Source organism: Rhinoraja longicauda, chromosome 23, assembly GCF_053455715.1.
Source record: "Rhinoraja longicauda isolate Sanriku21f chromosome 23, sRhiLon1.1, whole genome shotgun sequence".
Taxonomy (NCBI): Eukaryota; Metazoa; Chordata; class Chondrichthyes; order Rajiformes; family Arhynchobatidae; genus Rhinoraja; species Rhinoraja longicauda.
In genome coordinates this window covers 26,203,576-26,220,168 of record NC_135975.1, presented here as the reverse complement: position 1 = coordinate 26,220,168, position 16,593 = coordinate 26,203,576, and the positions used below count along the sequence as shown (strand labels likewise).

The 16,593-nt window shown below is 42.1% G+C and overlaps 1 protein-coding gene across 4 annotated transcripts in view; it reads right to left on the bottom strand.

The window, feature by feature from the left end:
* The window catches only part of LOC144604959 (copine-8), a 193,991-nt gene that overhangs the window by 132,571 nt on the left and 44,827 nt on the right, over nucleotides 1-16,593 (bottom strand). For all 4 annotated transcript variants that reach the window (XM_078419884.1, XM_078419881.1, XM_078419883.1 and 1 more), the window contains exon 2: nucleotides 10,777-10,817. In XM_078419884.1, coding sequence (XP_078276010.1) covers nucleotides 10,777-10,817 — 41 coding nt within the window. The remainder of the gene's footprint in view (nucleotides 1-10,776; nucleotides 10,818-16,593) is intronic.

Here is a 16,593-nt window from a genome sequence, read left to right as displayed (position 1 = left end):
CCTCCAAACCTGTCCTATCCATGTACCTGTCTAACTGTTTCTTAAACATTGGGATAGTCCCTGCGTCAACTACCTCCTCTGCCAGCTTGTTTCATATACCCACCACACTTTGTGTGAAAAAGTTACCCCTCAGATTCCTATTAAATCTTTTCCCCTTCACCTTAAACCTATGTCCTCTGGTCCTCGATTCGCCTACTCTGGGCAAGAGACTGTGCATCTACCCGATCTATTCCTCTCATTATTTTATACACCTCAATAAGATCACCCCTCATCCTCCTGCACTCCAAGGAACAGAGTCCCAGCCTATTCAACCTATCCCAATAACTCAGACCCTCTAGTCCTGGCATCCTCGTAAATATCTAGTTGAAAATAATAACCTTTTCCTGTTATTCAAATCATAATATAATAAGTAACATGTTCACCAACAATGGGAAGGGTGTGGAGAAGACTTTTGGAATTCTGCCAGTACTTATTTGAAGTTGACGGCACATTTTGTACTTATTGCGGGGGAGAAAGAAACCATTCAGCTGTTCGAGTGGCATTGGCTCCCAGTGGAACTCATAGCTTCCATTCCTTCTCTCATTTTCCCTGCATTCTACTCCCCCTCAACCTCCCTTGATTGCAATTGCTACTAAGGGGTGATTTACAGTCACTAATTAATCTACAAGTATATCTCTGGGTTATGTGAAACTCAAGCACCCAGTGGAAACACACCCAGACAACACCCAAAGACAAGATAGAAGCAAGAATCGTTAGAGTAGGCAGCAACGGATGGGACATTGGAGAACAGATGTCAGTTCTATTATCCTTCTTTGGGATCTTGGTATTGATGTCCGAGAACAGATATCTCAAAAGATTTGGAGTATTGATGCAGTATTTGGAGTATTGAGTGCAGTTCTGGTCGCCCCATTACAGGAAAGATGTGGAGGCTTTGGAGAAGGCGCAGAGGAGATTTACTAGAATGCTGCCTGGAGTACATGGTTTCAGCCACAGGGTTGAATAAACTTGGATTGTTTTCTCTGGAATATCAGAGGTTGAGGGGAGAATTGGTAGAAGTATATAAAATTATGAGTGGCATAGATAGGGTAGACTGTCAGAATCATTTTCCCCAGAGTTCAAATGTCCAACACTAGAGGGCACAGTTATAAGGTGAGATGGGGAAAGTTTAATGGAGATGTGCGGGCATGGTTTTTTATACAGAGGATGGTGGGAGCCTGGAATACATTGCCAGGGGTGGTGGTGGAGGAAGACACAACAGTTGTGTTTAAAAGACTTTTAGATGGGCACATGGAAGTGCAGAGTTATGGATCATGTGCAGGCAGATGAGATCAGTTCAGCTAGGCATTATTTTCCAACACAAACATTGTGGGCCGAAGGGCCTGTTCCTGTGCTGTACTGTTCTATGTTCTAACAGCAGCCATCCAGAACATCCAGTCCATATTATTTTTGTTTCGTTGAAAGTATTTGCCATTGGTTGAACACATGTTGCATAGTGGCACAGGTAGTCGTAGAGCCAGCAATCCAGCAATAAGGCTTCCCCTGCAGTCCCTACTGGAATTGTCATTGTGTTTAGTTTAGAGATACAGCGCGGAAACAGGCCCTTCGGCCAACCGAGTCCACTCTAACCAGCGATCCCCACACACTAACACTACCCTGCACACACTAGGGACAATTTACAATTATACCAAGCCAATTAGTCTACAAACCTGTACATCTTTGGCGTGCGGGAGGAAACCGGAGATCCCGAAGAAAACGGGCCCAAAGGTCACGGGCCCAACATACAAACTCTGCGCAAACAGCACCTGGAGTCAGGATCGAACCTGGGTCTCTGGCGCAGTAAGGCAGCAACTCTAATGTGCTGCTGTGTGGTTTATAAAGGGCCAGAGTGATGTACATCCCACACTGGCTGGATGCCCCAAGCAACACAATATCATCTATCTAAAATGGTGTCCAAGCTGCCTGCTACAAAATCTCAGACCCCATAACTAGAAAAACAAATATACTTTGCAATTCCAATTCCTACATTTTAAAATAATTTCCTTCTGCTCATCAACATTACACGCTCAGCCTACACAGAACATTCATTTGAGGCTTGATAGCATCTACTCTGCAAGGCAGTTGGTCTCAATGGAAAATAAACTATCTTGATCAGTTAAATCATGAGATAAGTGACAAGATATATGATAGATATTCTCTTCTCCTTCACAGCAAGGCTTCCACAAAGTAACTATTGATAGCCTCTCAAAAATAGCTTTGCTCAGAAGGAGGTCTGATGTGCATTCATCATATTATTCAAGTTTAGATGACTAACTCCTGGGGGTTCAATCACAAAAATGCTTCAACAGAAACATAATACTGAAAAAAAGAACTAACAGCAAGATCATGTTCACGAGAAAACGTTTGTATATATCACAAAATATTGATTACTAATATTACAATTGTGTCATATTATAATTAATATTAACGTTGTAATTTAAAAAAATAGAATATTAAGATTATTTAAAGACAAAAACCAAAAGAACACAAAAAATTGGGGAATGTGCATGTGATGAATTTCTTTCATTTCAGGTGTAACTTTTTTTCCCTAAAGGGAAATATCTTTTTGGTTCTCGCAATGTTTGTTCCTGGTCTTGATAAGGTGTTGGCCTAAATTTGAAATCCAGAAATGTCATCTTTGGTGAAATTCAATTCGTAATAATGAAAATATTTTAGATATTTTAAATAATTCTGAAGATGGACATTACAGATTATTAACCTTTGCTAGGAAGAATCCAAACAGTTTAATTCAGGTCTAAGCCATTCGCATCCAAGTTTCCAGATTACTACAGTCCAAAGCAGGCTTCTGAATGCGTAGTCCCACTGCTCAGCAGGGCGGATTATTGATACCGTGAACCAGCCTAGGACAAGAGCCAAGCCAAGCCACAATACTTTTACCAAGCAAAGCTGACCCTCAGGCAGTGATCCTCTCACCAAGTCAAAACTTTACCTTGACCTGAATTGTCAACTGCACTTCAAACCTCAGCCTGAGTCAAAACACAAGCTTCAATATGTTTCTCTCTTCAAAGATGCCACCTGACTTGCTGTCTATTTTGGGTACTTTGCTTGTTCTTGTCACCAAACTTTCCCAAGGGCAAGATCAGGAAGAACAAAGTATAATGGGGAAAACAAATGATAGATATTAAAAGGCAGTCACTTCAAAGTGAAAGCAAAGACCACAACTAAGAAAGACGATAAGACAAATGTGGAAATAGGAACATTAAAATAGTAAATGAGTATTTACTATTGTAATACTCTTATGATTAATAAAATGAGATCCAGTGAGATAAGGCAAAGATGCAATGAGTAGGTTTCTCAATGTTAAACAAGGAGCATATATTTCGATTTCTAAATAAAATGAAGTTAAACATTTAAATGCTTGAGAAGGACACATCTTTTAGGAAAATGGAAAAACTAAGATTTGGTTTCTGTTTAATATTTATGTAGGAGAGTGCCAATTGTAGTAGATCTAAGACATTCTATGTTTTTAACAAATAATTGATGTGAAAGGTTCTCGCTGAAACAATAAAATACGCCAGGACAAATAAATCAGAAAGTATACATAATGCATTTGATCAGCACAAATCAGTCAAAAAAATACAAGATTGGAGCTTAAGCAGTGAATAAATAAATAGCAAGATACCGATAAATGAAGTAGAATAGTGGGATCTTCAAATGTATGTTAAATCCCTAAAATGGCAGGATAGAATGAGGAATGATACAAGCAGATATAAGGCCACTGAAGAAAGACAAGCACTGAAGTAAGCAAGAAAATAGTGATGTTACAGGGTATAAAATAATGTATTTGGACAAATCAGGTTAAAGTAATGAACAGTTACAATAGACATTGTTCGCAAACGGAAAGAAACCCCGGTAATAGATAAGGAATGTTAAAGAAACCATGAAGGAAGCTTGGAAGAAGCACACTAAAAGAAATAAGGAGACCATAGACATAGGCGATGTTAGTCCTGTGTGCTGTTAGCTGTTTACCTACATGCAAGAACACTGTACAGTGGTGAAGGCGTCTAAGGCTTCCCAGGCCAAGAAGACCAGGGTGTGGCTGTGCATGCAAGGGAAACAAAGCAAAAACAGGAAAACTAGAACAAGCATATGCAATGAATAATGCAAAAATAGTGGATGCAAAATAGCAGCGCCAACCTTTGCACAGATTGTTTTGTAAATTTGTGATGTTCAGCAAGAAATGTTTAGGAAATATAATCATTTTTTATGACAATGTGAACTAATACAGTGGAAGAGTTACAGGATGCACTTAAATAAATCAGGGACAATGAGGCTTGTGATGAACATGGAGTCAATTATCAATGCTGATTTAAATCAGACAAGTGGGCAGCACCGTTGCGTAGTGGGGTGCACAGTGGCACAGCTGGTGGAGACACGGTCTCACAGCACCAGAGGCCCAGGATCGATCCTGACCTAAGGAACTAAGAACACATTCTCCTGCGACCACATGGGTTTCCTCCAGGTAATCTACTTTCCTCCCAAATCCCAAATACGTGCGGGTTTGTAGGTTGATTGGCCTCTGTAAACTGCCCCTAGTGTTTAGGGAGTGGATGCGAAAGTGGGATGACATATAACTAGTGTGAACGGTGATCAATGGTCAGCATGGACTTGGTGGACCAAGAAGGCACACCAATGCCTTGACTTCGACAAGAGATTGAGGAAATTTAGCATGTGTCCAGTGATTCTAACAAACTTTTACAGATGTACCATAGGAAGCATACTGTCAGATGGCATCACAACTTGGTTTGGGAACCGGTCTGCCCAAGGCCATAAGTAATTCCAGAGAGTTGTAGATGTCATTCAGTCCATCATACAGACTACCCACCATCGACTCAATCTACAAAGTAATCTGGGACTTTCCCACTCGTTCATTTCTTCTTCTCCCAGCTCCCATCAGGCAGAAGATATTGAAGCTTGAAAGTGTACATCACCAGACTCAGGAACAGCTTTTTGACCTCTGTTATCATGTGTTTGAATGGTCCTTCCAAGAGCTGGGGTACAGTCCGATTCTGCTCCATCTCATTGCGTACATTGTACTTGGTCCCTGGAACTGTTACGCAGTAATGCTGAGAACCATATTCGGCACTCTGTAGCTTTCTCATCGCTCTACCTACTGTACTTGAGTTTGGCTTGATTGTATTTATCTGCAGTATTATCTAATTTGATTGGATAGCATGTATAACAATGTTTTTTTATTGTAATTCAGTCCACATGACAATAATAAAATTAAACCTAAACCACCACACCATCAAAGGTACTGACCTCCCCACCAGGCAACCAATATCAAAGACCCACATCACCCTGGCCATGTTCTCATTTCACTCCTACCATCGGAAAGAAGGAAGAGGAGTCAATAGACAATAGACAATAGACAATAGGTGCAGGAGTAGGCCATTCAGCCCTTCGAGCCAGCACCGCCATTCAATGCGATCATGGCTGATCACTCTCAATCAGTACCCTGTTCCTGCCTTCTCCCCATACCCCCTCACTCCGCTATCCTTAAGAGCTCTATCCAGCTCTCTCTTGAAAGCATCCAACGAACTGGCCTCCACTGCCTTCTGAGGCAGAGAATTCCACACCTTCACCACTCTCTGACTGAAAAAGTTCTTCCTCATCTCCGTTCTAAATGGCCTACCCCTTATTCTTAAACTGTGGCCCCTTGTTCTGGACTCCCCCAACATTGGGAACATGTTTCCTGCCTTTAATGTGTCCAATCCCCTAATTATCTTATATGTTTCAATAAGATCCCCCCTCATCCTTCTAAATTCCAGTGTATACAAGCCTAATTGCTCCAGCCTTTCAACATACGACAGTCCCGCCATTCCGGGAATCAACCTAGTGAACCTACGCTGCACGCCCTCAATAGCAAGAATATCCTTCCTCAAATTTGGAGACCAAAACTGCACACAGTACTCCAGGTGCGGTCTCACCAGGGCCCGGTACAACTGTAGAAGGACCTCTTTGCTCCTATACTCAACTCCTCTTGTTACGAAGGCCAACATTCCATTGGCTTTTTTCACTGCCTGCTGTACCTGCATGCTTCCTTTCAGTGACTGATGCACTAGGACACCCAGATCTCGTTGAACATCCCCTCTTCCTAACTTGACACCATTCAGATAATAATCTGCCTTTCTATTCTTACTTCCAAAGTGAATAACCTCACACTTATCTACATTAAACTGCATCTGCCATGTATCCGCCCACTCACACAACCTGTCCAAGTCACCCTGCAGCCTTATTGCATCTTCCTCACAATTCACACTACCCCCCAGCTTAGTATCATCTGCAAATTTGCTAATGGTACTTTTAATCCCTTCATCTAAGTCATTAATGTATATCGTAAATAGCTGGGGTCCCAGCACCGAACCTTGCGGTACCCCACTGGTCACTGCCTGCCATTCCGAAAGGGACCCATTTATCCCCACTCTTTGCTTTCTGTCTGTCAACCAATTTTCTATCCATGTCAGTACCCTACCCCCAAGTCAGAAAACTATGCCACCAGCTTCAAGAATAGCTTTTTTTCCAAACAACTAACAGGCTCTTAAACATCACACCACTAAACTAAGCAACTATGAACTGCTATGGACTATCTTTGGTTACACTTAGGATGTCAGTATTTGTACTCATATCACAGTTATTTACTTATTGATTTTGAAAATGTATTATTCATTATCTGTGTGCATTGCATTTATGGGCCTGTTAAGCTGCTGCAAATATAAATTTAATTGTTCCATTGTTGTTACGTTGAACAATTAAACACACTTGACCTTCAACTCGATCTAGAATGCAATCAATGTATACCACGCCTGGGCAAAAGTACTACAGGAAAAAAGGAGGAAAAATAATCCATGTCAGGCCAACCTCTCACTGGAGCTAATACCCTCTAATCCAGGCATCATTCTGGTGAACCTCCTCTGCACCCTTTCCTAAGCCTGTACATCCTGTCTGTAATGTGGCAATTGGAACTGCTCACAATACTCAAAGTTGATTCAAAGCTTTAAAAAGAATGTCAGAGTTGACAGTTTTCAATTATGAGCAAACAATGGATAGGCTGGGGTTGTTTCATCTTATATACTAAAAGTCTCGTTTGTTTGTTTGTTTGTTCCTGAACTACAGCCAAAACAGTACACGATAGCACGACAATTTTAGGCCCACCTTACTCACCGTCATCCCTTTGGTGCTAACGGAAGAGGTTTAATTGAAATCGGTGTTATATTTTTAAAGTTATTCACATTTTAAAGTTTAAATCTATCTCCTAGGGAGGGATGAGGGGGGAGGGAGGGGGGGATGGAGGAAGGAGGGAGGATAAGGGGGGTTCAGGGGGATGGAGTGGGGGGAGGGAAAGGGGGAGGGAAAGGGGGAGGGAAAGGGGGAGGGAAAGGGGGAGGGGATGGGGGTGGGGATGGGGGTGGGGATGGGGGAGGGGATGGGGCCAGGGATGGGGGAGGACGGGGGTGGAGGGAGGGGTGAGGGGAGGGGGAGGGGAGGGCGGAGGAGGAGGGGAGGAAGGAGGGGAGGGGGCAGGGGGAGGGAGAGGAGAGGGGAGGGAGGGAGGGGTGAGGGGAGGAGAGAGGGGAGGGAGGGAGGGGAGAGGGGAGGGAGGGAGGGAGGGGAGAGGGGAGGGAGGGAGGGGATAGGGGAGGGAGGGGAGAGGGGAGGGAGGGGAGAGGGGAGGGAGGGAGGGGAGGGAGGGAGGGAGGGGAGAGGGGAGGGAGGGGAGAGGGGAGGGAGGGAGGGAGGGGAGAGGGGAGGTGGGGAGGAGAAGGTGCTGCACCAATGCAGGAGAGGTTTGGGCCCAATGGGTCCACTTGGTCTAGTTTCATTTAAATCTGCCCTCAAATCAAAGTCTACAAGATTGTTAAGAGTCCAGTGACCTATTTCCCTTGGCAGAGAAGTTAATGAAGGAACAGATTTAAAGTACAGATATTCCTTGAATACAAATGTTTGATTATATAAACTTTTACGATCATTCCATTATTGGGATCTTGGCTTTGATTTACAAATATATTTTTTGCTATAATTAACAGCACTCCACTCTCCACCTAAAGGAATACACAATCTCAAATAAAATGTAATGTAGTTCACTCAGCCTTATTAAGCCCATGACATTTTATTTAAGTTTAGTTTAGTTCAGTTTAGAGATGCAGCGGGGAAACAGGTCCTTCGGCCCATCGAGTCCGCACCGGCCAGCGATCTGTGCACACTTACACTATCCTACACACACTAGGGACAATTTACACCATGCCAATTAATCTAGAAACCTGTACCTCCTTGGAATGTGGGAGGAAACCGAAGATCTCGGAGAAAACTCACATGGTCACGGGGAGAACGTATAAACTCCTTACAGCCAGCAACGGTATGTCAGGATCGAACCCGGAGTGCTGCAAGCGCTGGAGGGTAACAATGCTACCGTTGCACCACCTAACTAAACATTTTCCTGGAATGCATCCATTTTGTAATTTGTTGAATGGCATTAATGAGTTATAGAATTAAGGGTCAGTTACGAAAAAAAAATTCACCTAAAGGATTTGGAAGACACTGCTTCTGGGGATGACTGAGGCAGAAATACATTCCAGATTTTAAAAGTATTTGGAAAAGCATTAGACTGGAAAATGCATTAGAGTGGTGAAATGCAAGATAGTTCCTTCTTAGCTGCATAAACATCATAGGCAAATTACATTTTTCTATGCTGGAAGATCTTCATGTTTCTATGACATCAAACCCATCACCTAGAATCTAAAATCAAGAAAGGGATAGATAGGGTAGACAGTCGGAATCTTTTCGCAGGGTGGAAATGTCCAACACTAGAGAGCATTGCCATAAGGCGAGAGGAGAAGTTTACTGGAGATGTGCAGAGCTGGGGTTTTTTTTTCACACAGAGAGTAGCGGGGGGCTGGAACACTTTGCCAGGGGTGGTGGAGGAGGCAGATATGATAGCTGCATTTAAGAGGCTTTTAGATAGACATATTGAAGTATAGGGAATGGAGGGATATGGATCACGTACATCAACCCGGCATCATGTTTGATGCAAGCATTGTAGGCCGAAGGGCCTGTTCCTGTGCTGTACAATTCTTAGTTCGTAGGACAGAGGGGTGGACATCTGCCTTGTCAGCCTATATGAAAAGTAAGTCTTTGACAGGATACCGCACACATGCATAATGGACGTGCTCTCCAAAATGGACAAATTCCCAATTTTGCCCATTCTCTTCCAAATGGGAGTGAACCTTATTTTGAATAATTCCCTACAGTAGTTTCCCTACCACTGACTTGAGGCTAGCTGGCCTACAGTTCACTGGACTCTCTCCTTTCTTAAATAAAGAAACAATATTGGCCACTCTTCAGTCCTCCAAGACATCGCCTGCGCTCAAGAAGATCCTGGTCATGACATCGTGTGGGTGACATGGTGGCGCAGCGGTAGAGTTGCTGCCTTGCAGCGCCAAAGATCTGAGCTCAGACCTTACAATGGGGGCTACCAGTACGGAGTTTGTAAGTTCTCTCTGTATCCACATGGGTGTCCTTCAGGTGCTCAGGTTTCCTGCCACACTCCAAAGATGTACAGGTCTCTGTGCATCTCTCTGCACCTGGATCCTCGACTTCCTGATCAACAGACCACAGTCTATTCAAATTGACAAAAGCACTTCTTCCTCATTAACCATCAGTGCGTGAGCACCTCAAGGCTGTGTACTCAGCCCCCTGCTTCACTCACTGTATACTCACTGTATACTCACTGTATACTCACTGTATACTCACTGTATACTCACTGTACACTCATGACTGTGTAGCCGAACACAGTGCCAACTCCATCTTCAAGTTTGCCGACGATACCACCATTTTTGGACGAATTACAAATGGTGAAGAGTCAGAGTATAGAAGTGAGATTGATCAATTTGACCAAATGGTGCCAGCACATCAACCTGGCTCTAAATATCAGTAAGACCAAGGAACTGATTGTGGACTTTGGAAGAGGAAGGATGAGGACCCATAAACCCGTCTATATCAATGGGACAATGGTGGAGAGTGTCAAAAGCTTCAAATTCCTGGGTGTGCATATTGTGCATTCCAGGCACCCATCACTTCAAGGCAAGCATACCATATGCCCTGGTTACCACTCTGTCTACTTGCATTGCAACTTTCAGGGAAGCTAGAGGTCCTGAAGATTATGTTGCCTCCTTATAAAGCAGCATTGCAGAGCATTGCATTCCAGGCAAGGGTGCTTGCATAGGGCTGCTGAACCTCCATTTGTTTCCTACAGAGGGATACGGATCACATGCAGGGAGAGGATATTAGCTGTTGGCTGAAGACCCATGTCTACAGCACTGAAGATCTGCCTCAATGAAGACCATTGATAACAATGCTTGCATCACACATTTTACTCCCACTTCTCGCTTTCCATATTTTAGCCAATCTATTATCCATTCAGCTATTTATCCCAACTCCATTTCAACAATATTCATTATGCACCTTTCATGTGACTCTTTTCAAATAACAGAATAACTTAAATGCATCATCCAACTTCTCTTTTTAATTTCAGATGAAATTTGAAAAATATGTATTAACGGATTAAAAAACACATGCCTTCTTAAAGATCATTACTTTTTAAGAAAGTGAATTTGTTGATAATGCTACTAATAATGGGACATGCCTTTGTGTATGGTGAATACACTAGTTTTTATGTACCTCATACAAACAGACAGAAAACTGAAATCTCCAATTACTTACTTGGGTCTGACTTAGAAAATGTATCTCGGTCCAAAAGATTTCTGTGGGGAAACAAAACGTCTCATTAAATACAAAGTTCTTTTTTCATATTTAAATAGTCAAAAAAAGAACATCCCGTCAATTCTCCTGAGCTTCAAGCACATATGCATGAAATTCTGCTTTAAATTATGGTGTCAATGTATTTGAACTTTGCATCCCTAAAGGCCAGTTTTCAGACAAACCACCAGACAGACCTATTACTTTTTCACAAAGCATACTTTCTTTCTCCTACACAGGCCTCAGCAAGATCTTTCAGCTTGATGAATTAACAAAATATTCATGGAAAAATTGAAATGTTAGGGACCTCATAAAGATGGAAATTAAACTGAAAAAACAAATCAGATCAACATGGGTAGTGTTATAGAGCAGAGGGACCTAGGAGTGCAAGTACATAGTTCCTTGAAAGCGACATCACAGGTACATAGGGTATGTACAAGAAGACCTTTGGCACATTGGCCTTTGTCAGTCAGGTTATGGGTATAGAAATTAGGAGGTCATGTTGCAGTTGTTTAAGATGGCGATGCAACCAAACACAGGTAAGTGGGACTAGTGTAGATGAGACATCTTGATCAGCATGGGCATATAGCGTGAAAGAGCCTGTTTCCATCCTGTATGACTCTATGACTCCAATGAGAGACAAATTAGTTTAATACAGAGAGTTTAATACAAAAGAAGTGTGAGGTGTTGTATTTTGGGAGGACAAACCAGGGCAGGTCCTACACAGTGAATGGTAGGGCTCTGGGGAGTATTGTAGAGCTGAGGGATCTAGGAGTGCAGGTACATAGTTCCTTGAAAGTGGCGTCACAGGTAGATAGGATGGTCAAGAAGGCTTTTAGCACATTGGCCTTCAACCATCAGAGTATTGAGTATTGAAGTTGTGAGGTCATGTTACAGTGGTACAAGAAATAGGTGGGCCACATTTAGAGTATTCTGTTCAGTTTTGGTCACGCTGTTTTCAGAAAGATGCTGTCAAACTGAAAATATTTAGGAGGATCTTGCCAGGTCTTGAGGGCTTGAGCTATATATAGGGAGAGGTTGAGCAGGCTAGGACATTATTCCCTGGAGCGCAGGAGGATGAGGGGTGATGTTATATAAGTGTTTAAGATCACGAGATGAATGGATAGCGGAAATGCACGGAGTCTTTTACCATGAGTAGGGTAATCAAGAACCAGATGACATAGGTTTAAGATGAAAAATTAAGGGGAAGAATTTAATAGGAACCCGTGGGGCAACTTTTTTTATACAAAGGTGGTAGGTATTTGGAACAAGCTGCTGGAGAGGGTACTCAAGACAGATACTGTTGCAATGTTTAATAAACATTTAGACAGGTATGTGGAAAGGATAGAAGGATGCAGGCCAAACACAGGCAGATGGGAGTAGAGTAGATGGGATATGTTGGTCGGCATGGGCAAGTTGGGCCAAAGGGCCTGTTTCCATGCTGTATGACTCTATGACTGACTCCAAAGACTAAAGTCAGACAGAATTGTTGGAAAGACTCATGTGATAGGAAACAGTGAAGACAATCAAAGCAAACCTTATAATTTGGTCTAAGAAGCTACCCAGCTTCCAATTAAGATAAATGATGAGTCAGTTGGCATATTAGGTAAATCCATATGTAAAAAGGGTTCGAGGCACTTTTTACGACTAATGGCCTATCATGTGATGGATATAAATTAATTATGAACATGATCAATTGGGCAAAGAGAAATATATATTTATTTATAAGCTTTTACTGCTGTGCAAATTGCTTTGGATACAAATCAAGAAGGTTTTTATTTCATTAGTCTAGCGGTTTCAAGTCAAAGTTTACAGGTCAAGTAGTAACAAGATTTGGCATCAGATCATATACAGATTTGTTTATTTTATAAATATAATTAGCGAGGTCAACCACATTCAAATCACAGCATATAAATATTCATGGAGAATAGGAATAAGTGATGTTTCGGGTCGGAACTCTTCTTCAGACCTGACCCGAAACGTTACCTATTCCTTTTCTCCAGAGCTGCTGACTGACCCGCTGAGTTATTCCAGCATGTTGTGTTTATCTTCGGTGTAAACCAACATCTGCAGTTCCTTCCTAAACAGATAAATATTCATATTTGTCATTGGTCTCTAATGATACAACACTTTCAAGATATTATGTATTGAATATATTCATGATATTATGTTACTGGAAAATTATAACTTTATGAAGTCTTCTTCAGTGAATACATTGATTCGAATTTTAAGCGCTTCCAGCAAGGATAACAACTATTGACCATTCGATTTATTCACAAAATGCTGGAGTAACTCAGCAGGTCAGGCAGCATCTCGGGAGAGAAGGAATGGGTGACGTTTCGGGTCGAGACCCTTCGGAAGGGTCTCGACCTGAAACGTCACCCATTCCTTCTCTCCCGAGACGCTGCCTGACCTGCTGAGTTACTCCAGCATTTTGTGAATAAATCGATTTGTACCAGCATCTGCAGTTATTTTCTTATACAACTATTGACCAACCTAGTATCAGTGGTATGGTCTTGCTGAAATGGCACACAACGTTAAGGCACTCCTGCAGAGCCCTTTGATAAATTTAGAATCGGCAAACATGAGGTAGTATTAACATGCATCACTTATGGTGAATTATTCTCTGCCATTTTGCTACTAGTTTTTGTCCAATTACATCTCCATTTCTCGTTAAGAATTTCGTTATTTTTCATTAAGTTAGAAATAAACTAACTTTCATCTTGATCACATGAATCAGAATTAAAGTTAACCTTATTCATCTGATCTAGATTTAATAAAAATACCTTTCTTCACAGAAAATATTTAGACTACTGCCTCTCAACTCTCATCAACAATATTGCCTGCCATTCATACAACATTACATTATAGAAGCAGCGGCATGTTATTGTAGTTATCAATGCATCTCACAGTACCGAAATAGGCCCTTCAGTCCACCCGGTCAAAGCCAACTATTAAGCACCCATCTATAATAATCCTATTTTATTATCCCCACATTCCCATTAAATTTCCCCAGACTCCAACCCTCACTGAGCCACTCTGGACAATTTACAGGAGCCAATTAAACTACCGACTCACACTTCTTTGAAAACTGGAAGGAAACCCACGCAGTCACAGGGAGAATGTACAAACACCACACAGCCAATACCGGACAATGCGGAATGAACCTATCGAACCTCCTGTCACTGTCGCTCTGCCTGACTTCATACTACCCCACTGAGACCTGGTGTCACAATCCTGGCTGCTGCTGCTCTGCGCTGATCGGTCATTCCCCTCACCAATATCCAAAGTAGTACAGCTGTTTTGTAGGGGAATGGCCATGCGGAATTCCTGAACTCTTTTCCTACTCTTTTTCCTGGTGCTCACCCATCTATTCTCTGTCTGCACCTTTGATATAAAGCACGTTGGAAATCCAGTGCAGGATATTTTATATTTGTTACACAGCTTTGTAATTAATATTTCTATCAACACCTGCAATAGCCAATGAATGACAATGATATGATACATCCAATCCATTACAAAGAGCCTGGTGCACAGCAAACAGAAGTGTAAAATAATTTACTTTCCCTTTTGCTTCTTAATGGTCTAGATTAAATGGGGTTTCATATTGTACATAAGGTTGATTGGGCCTGGGAAACCAACATTTCTCCACATGAAGTCCACATTGAGCACAGTGACAGATGTGGCATGAAGAACTACAGATGCCCAAAACATCAAACAGCTGAGCGCCAGAAGTTCCAATTGGAACTTGGCAAAACTCAGCTAGATATTGCCTGACACTAATTGATCAGCCATTGCTGACAGCAAAATCTGATGTAAATACTACTTCAGTTATTAAAATGAATGCAATAAATGGAACATCATCATCATTAGTAGTATAGCAGACAGCCAATGTTAAAGATTGGCCAAATAAACTCTTCAATTATAATGACCTTCTCCACAGCTTTGACACCTGAATACAATGTGCGTCTAGGTAATTAATAAATGCATGGATAAAGTATTAATTAGGATTATCATACACTTCATATGAAGCTACATGTTTGCACAGTAAATATTTCATTTCAGATCCAGTAGTGGTTGAAAACAGACTCCTTTGGGCATCCCTTGGGCTTTGAATCCTTCAATGGTCACATTACCCTCCTTACAACTCATGCAAACATCGACTGTTTTTTTTTTGAAGCAGCACAAATTACAAACTGAAAAATAGCAGGCACATGGTTTTCATTTCTTGACTTAGAATCATTTTCAGAGCAGCATTTTTTAAAGGGAGCCTGAAAGAGTGCGGTTAAGTATGAAGAGGGTTTAGAATAAAGGGTGCAAGGTAAAGTACAAGATGAATAGGAAGAAAGCCTTGAGGCAGTTTACCAATGGGAGGAGGGAGCCGTGAAGGGATTTGCAAGTACACAGGTGTGTTCCACCACGCAGCCTCTCTCCTATCATGGTTGGGGCATGTTGGTCAGTATGGGCATGTTTGGGTGAGTCAACAGGGATTACAGGAGCAGATATGCAGGGAGATTGCAGATCGTTAAAAGATTAATAGGATTGATAAAGTATGAGATTTAAACTTCTCTAGCATGGGCTCCAAAGGCTTAGATGGGCTGGAATTTATTGAGCATGTTCAGGGAAATTTTCCTCAGACAATACAGAGATGATGCTACCAGGGTGATGGCAAAGCTTGAGCTACTCTTGGTAATAAAGGCAGGGCCAGTGACTGAGGTGTCAGTGGGTGAACTCTTTGGAACTGGTGACCATAGATCTATTAGATTTTCAATCATTATGGAAAATGAGAGAACTGGTCCACAAAGCTGTAAATTGGGGCAAGGCAAATTTTGAAAGTATTAGACAGGAGTTTACAAATTAAGATATTTGTGAGCAAAGAGACATCTGGAAATTGGGAAGCTTTTCAAATTCAGATGCGAAAGTTCAAGGTCTGCATGTCCCTGTTAAAGTGAACAGCATCGCCGGCAGGGTTTGGGAACACTGGGTGTCAAAAGATTTCGCTTAGTTTTAGTTTAGAGATACAGCATGGGAACGTGCTCACCGAGTCCACCTGTACACAAGTTCTATTTTCTCCCATTTTCGCTTCCTACACACAAGGGACAATTTACAGAAACCAATTAACCTATGTACCTACACGTCTTTGGAGTGTGGAAGCAAAGCAGAGCACATGGAAAAAAACCTTCACGGTCACGGGGAGAACGTACAGACTGTGCACAGACAACACAAAATCGAATCTGGGTCTCTGGCGCTGTGAGGCAGCAACTCCACTGCTATGCCACTGTGTTGGCCTTAGGCGGATATTGAGATAATGAGGCTCTGGTCAGAAAAAATGAGGCATGGGTCTTGTACAAGGTGCTGGGCTCAAATCCTTATGTGTACATGGATGCAGGAGTATACTGAAGAAGGAAATCAAGAGGGCAAAAAGAGAACATGAGTAGCATTGGCTGGGAAGATTAAGGAGAATCAGGGAAATTAGATGGACAAGGGCTGATGAGGGATAGTCAGCATAGTTTTGTACCTGGGAGGTTGTGTCTCACTAATCTGATTGAGTTTTTTGAAGATGTGACCAAAAAGGTTGATGATGGCAAAGCTGTAGACGTTGTATAAATGGATTTCAGCAAGGCATTCACCAAGGTTCCACATGGGTGGTTAGATCACATGAGGTCCAAGGAGAGCTAGCTGGATGTATAGAAAATTGGAAGGCAGCAGAGGATGATGGTGGAAGGTTGCTTTTCAGACTGGAGGCCTGTGACTCGTGGTTTGCCTCAGGGTTCGGTGCTG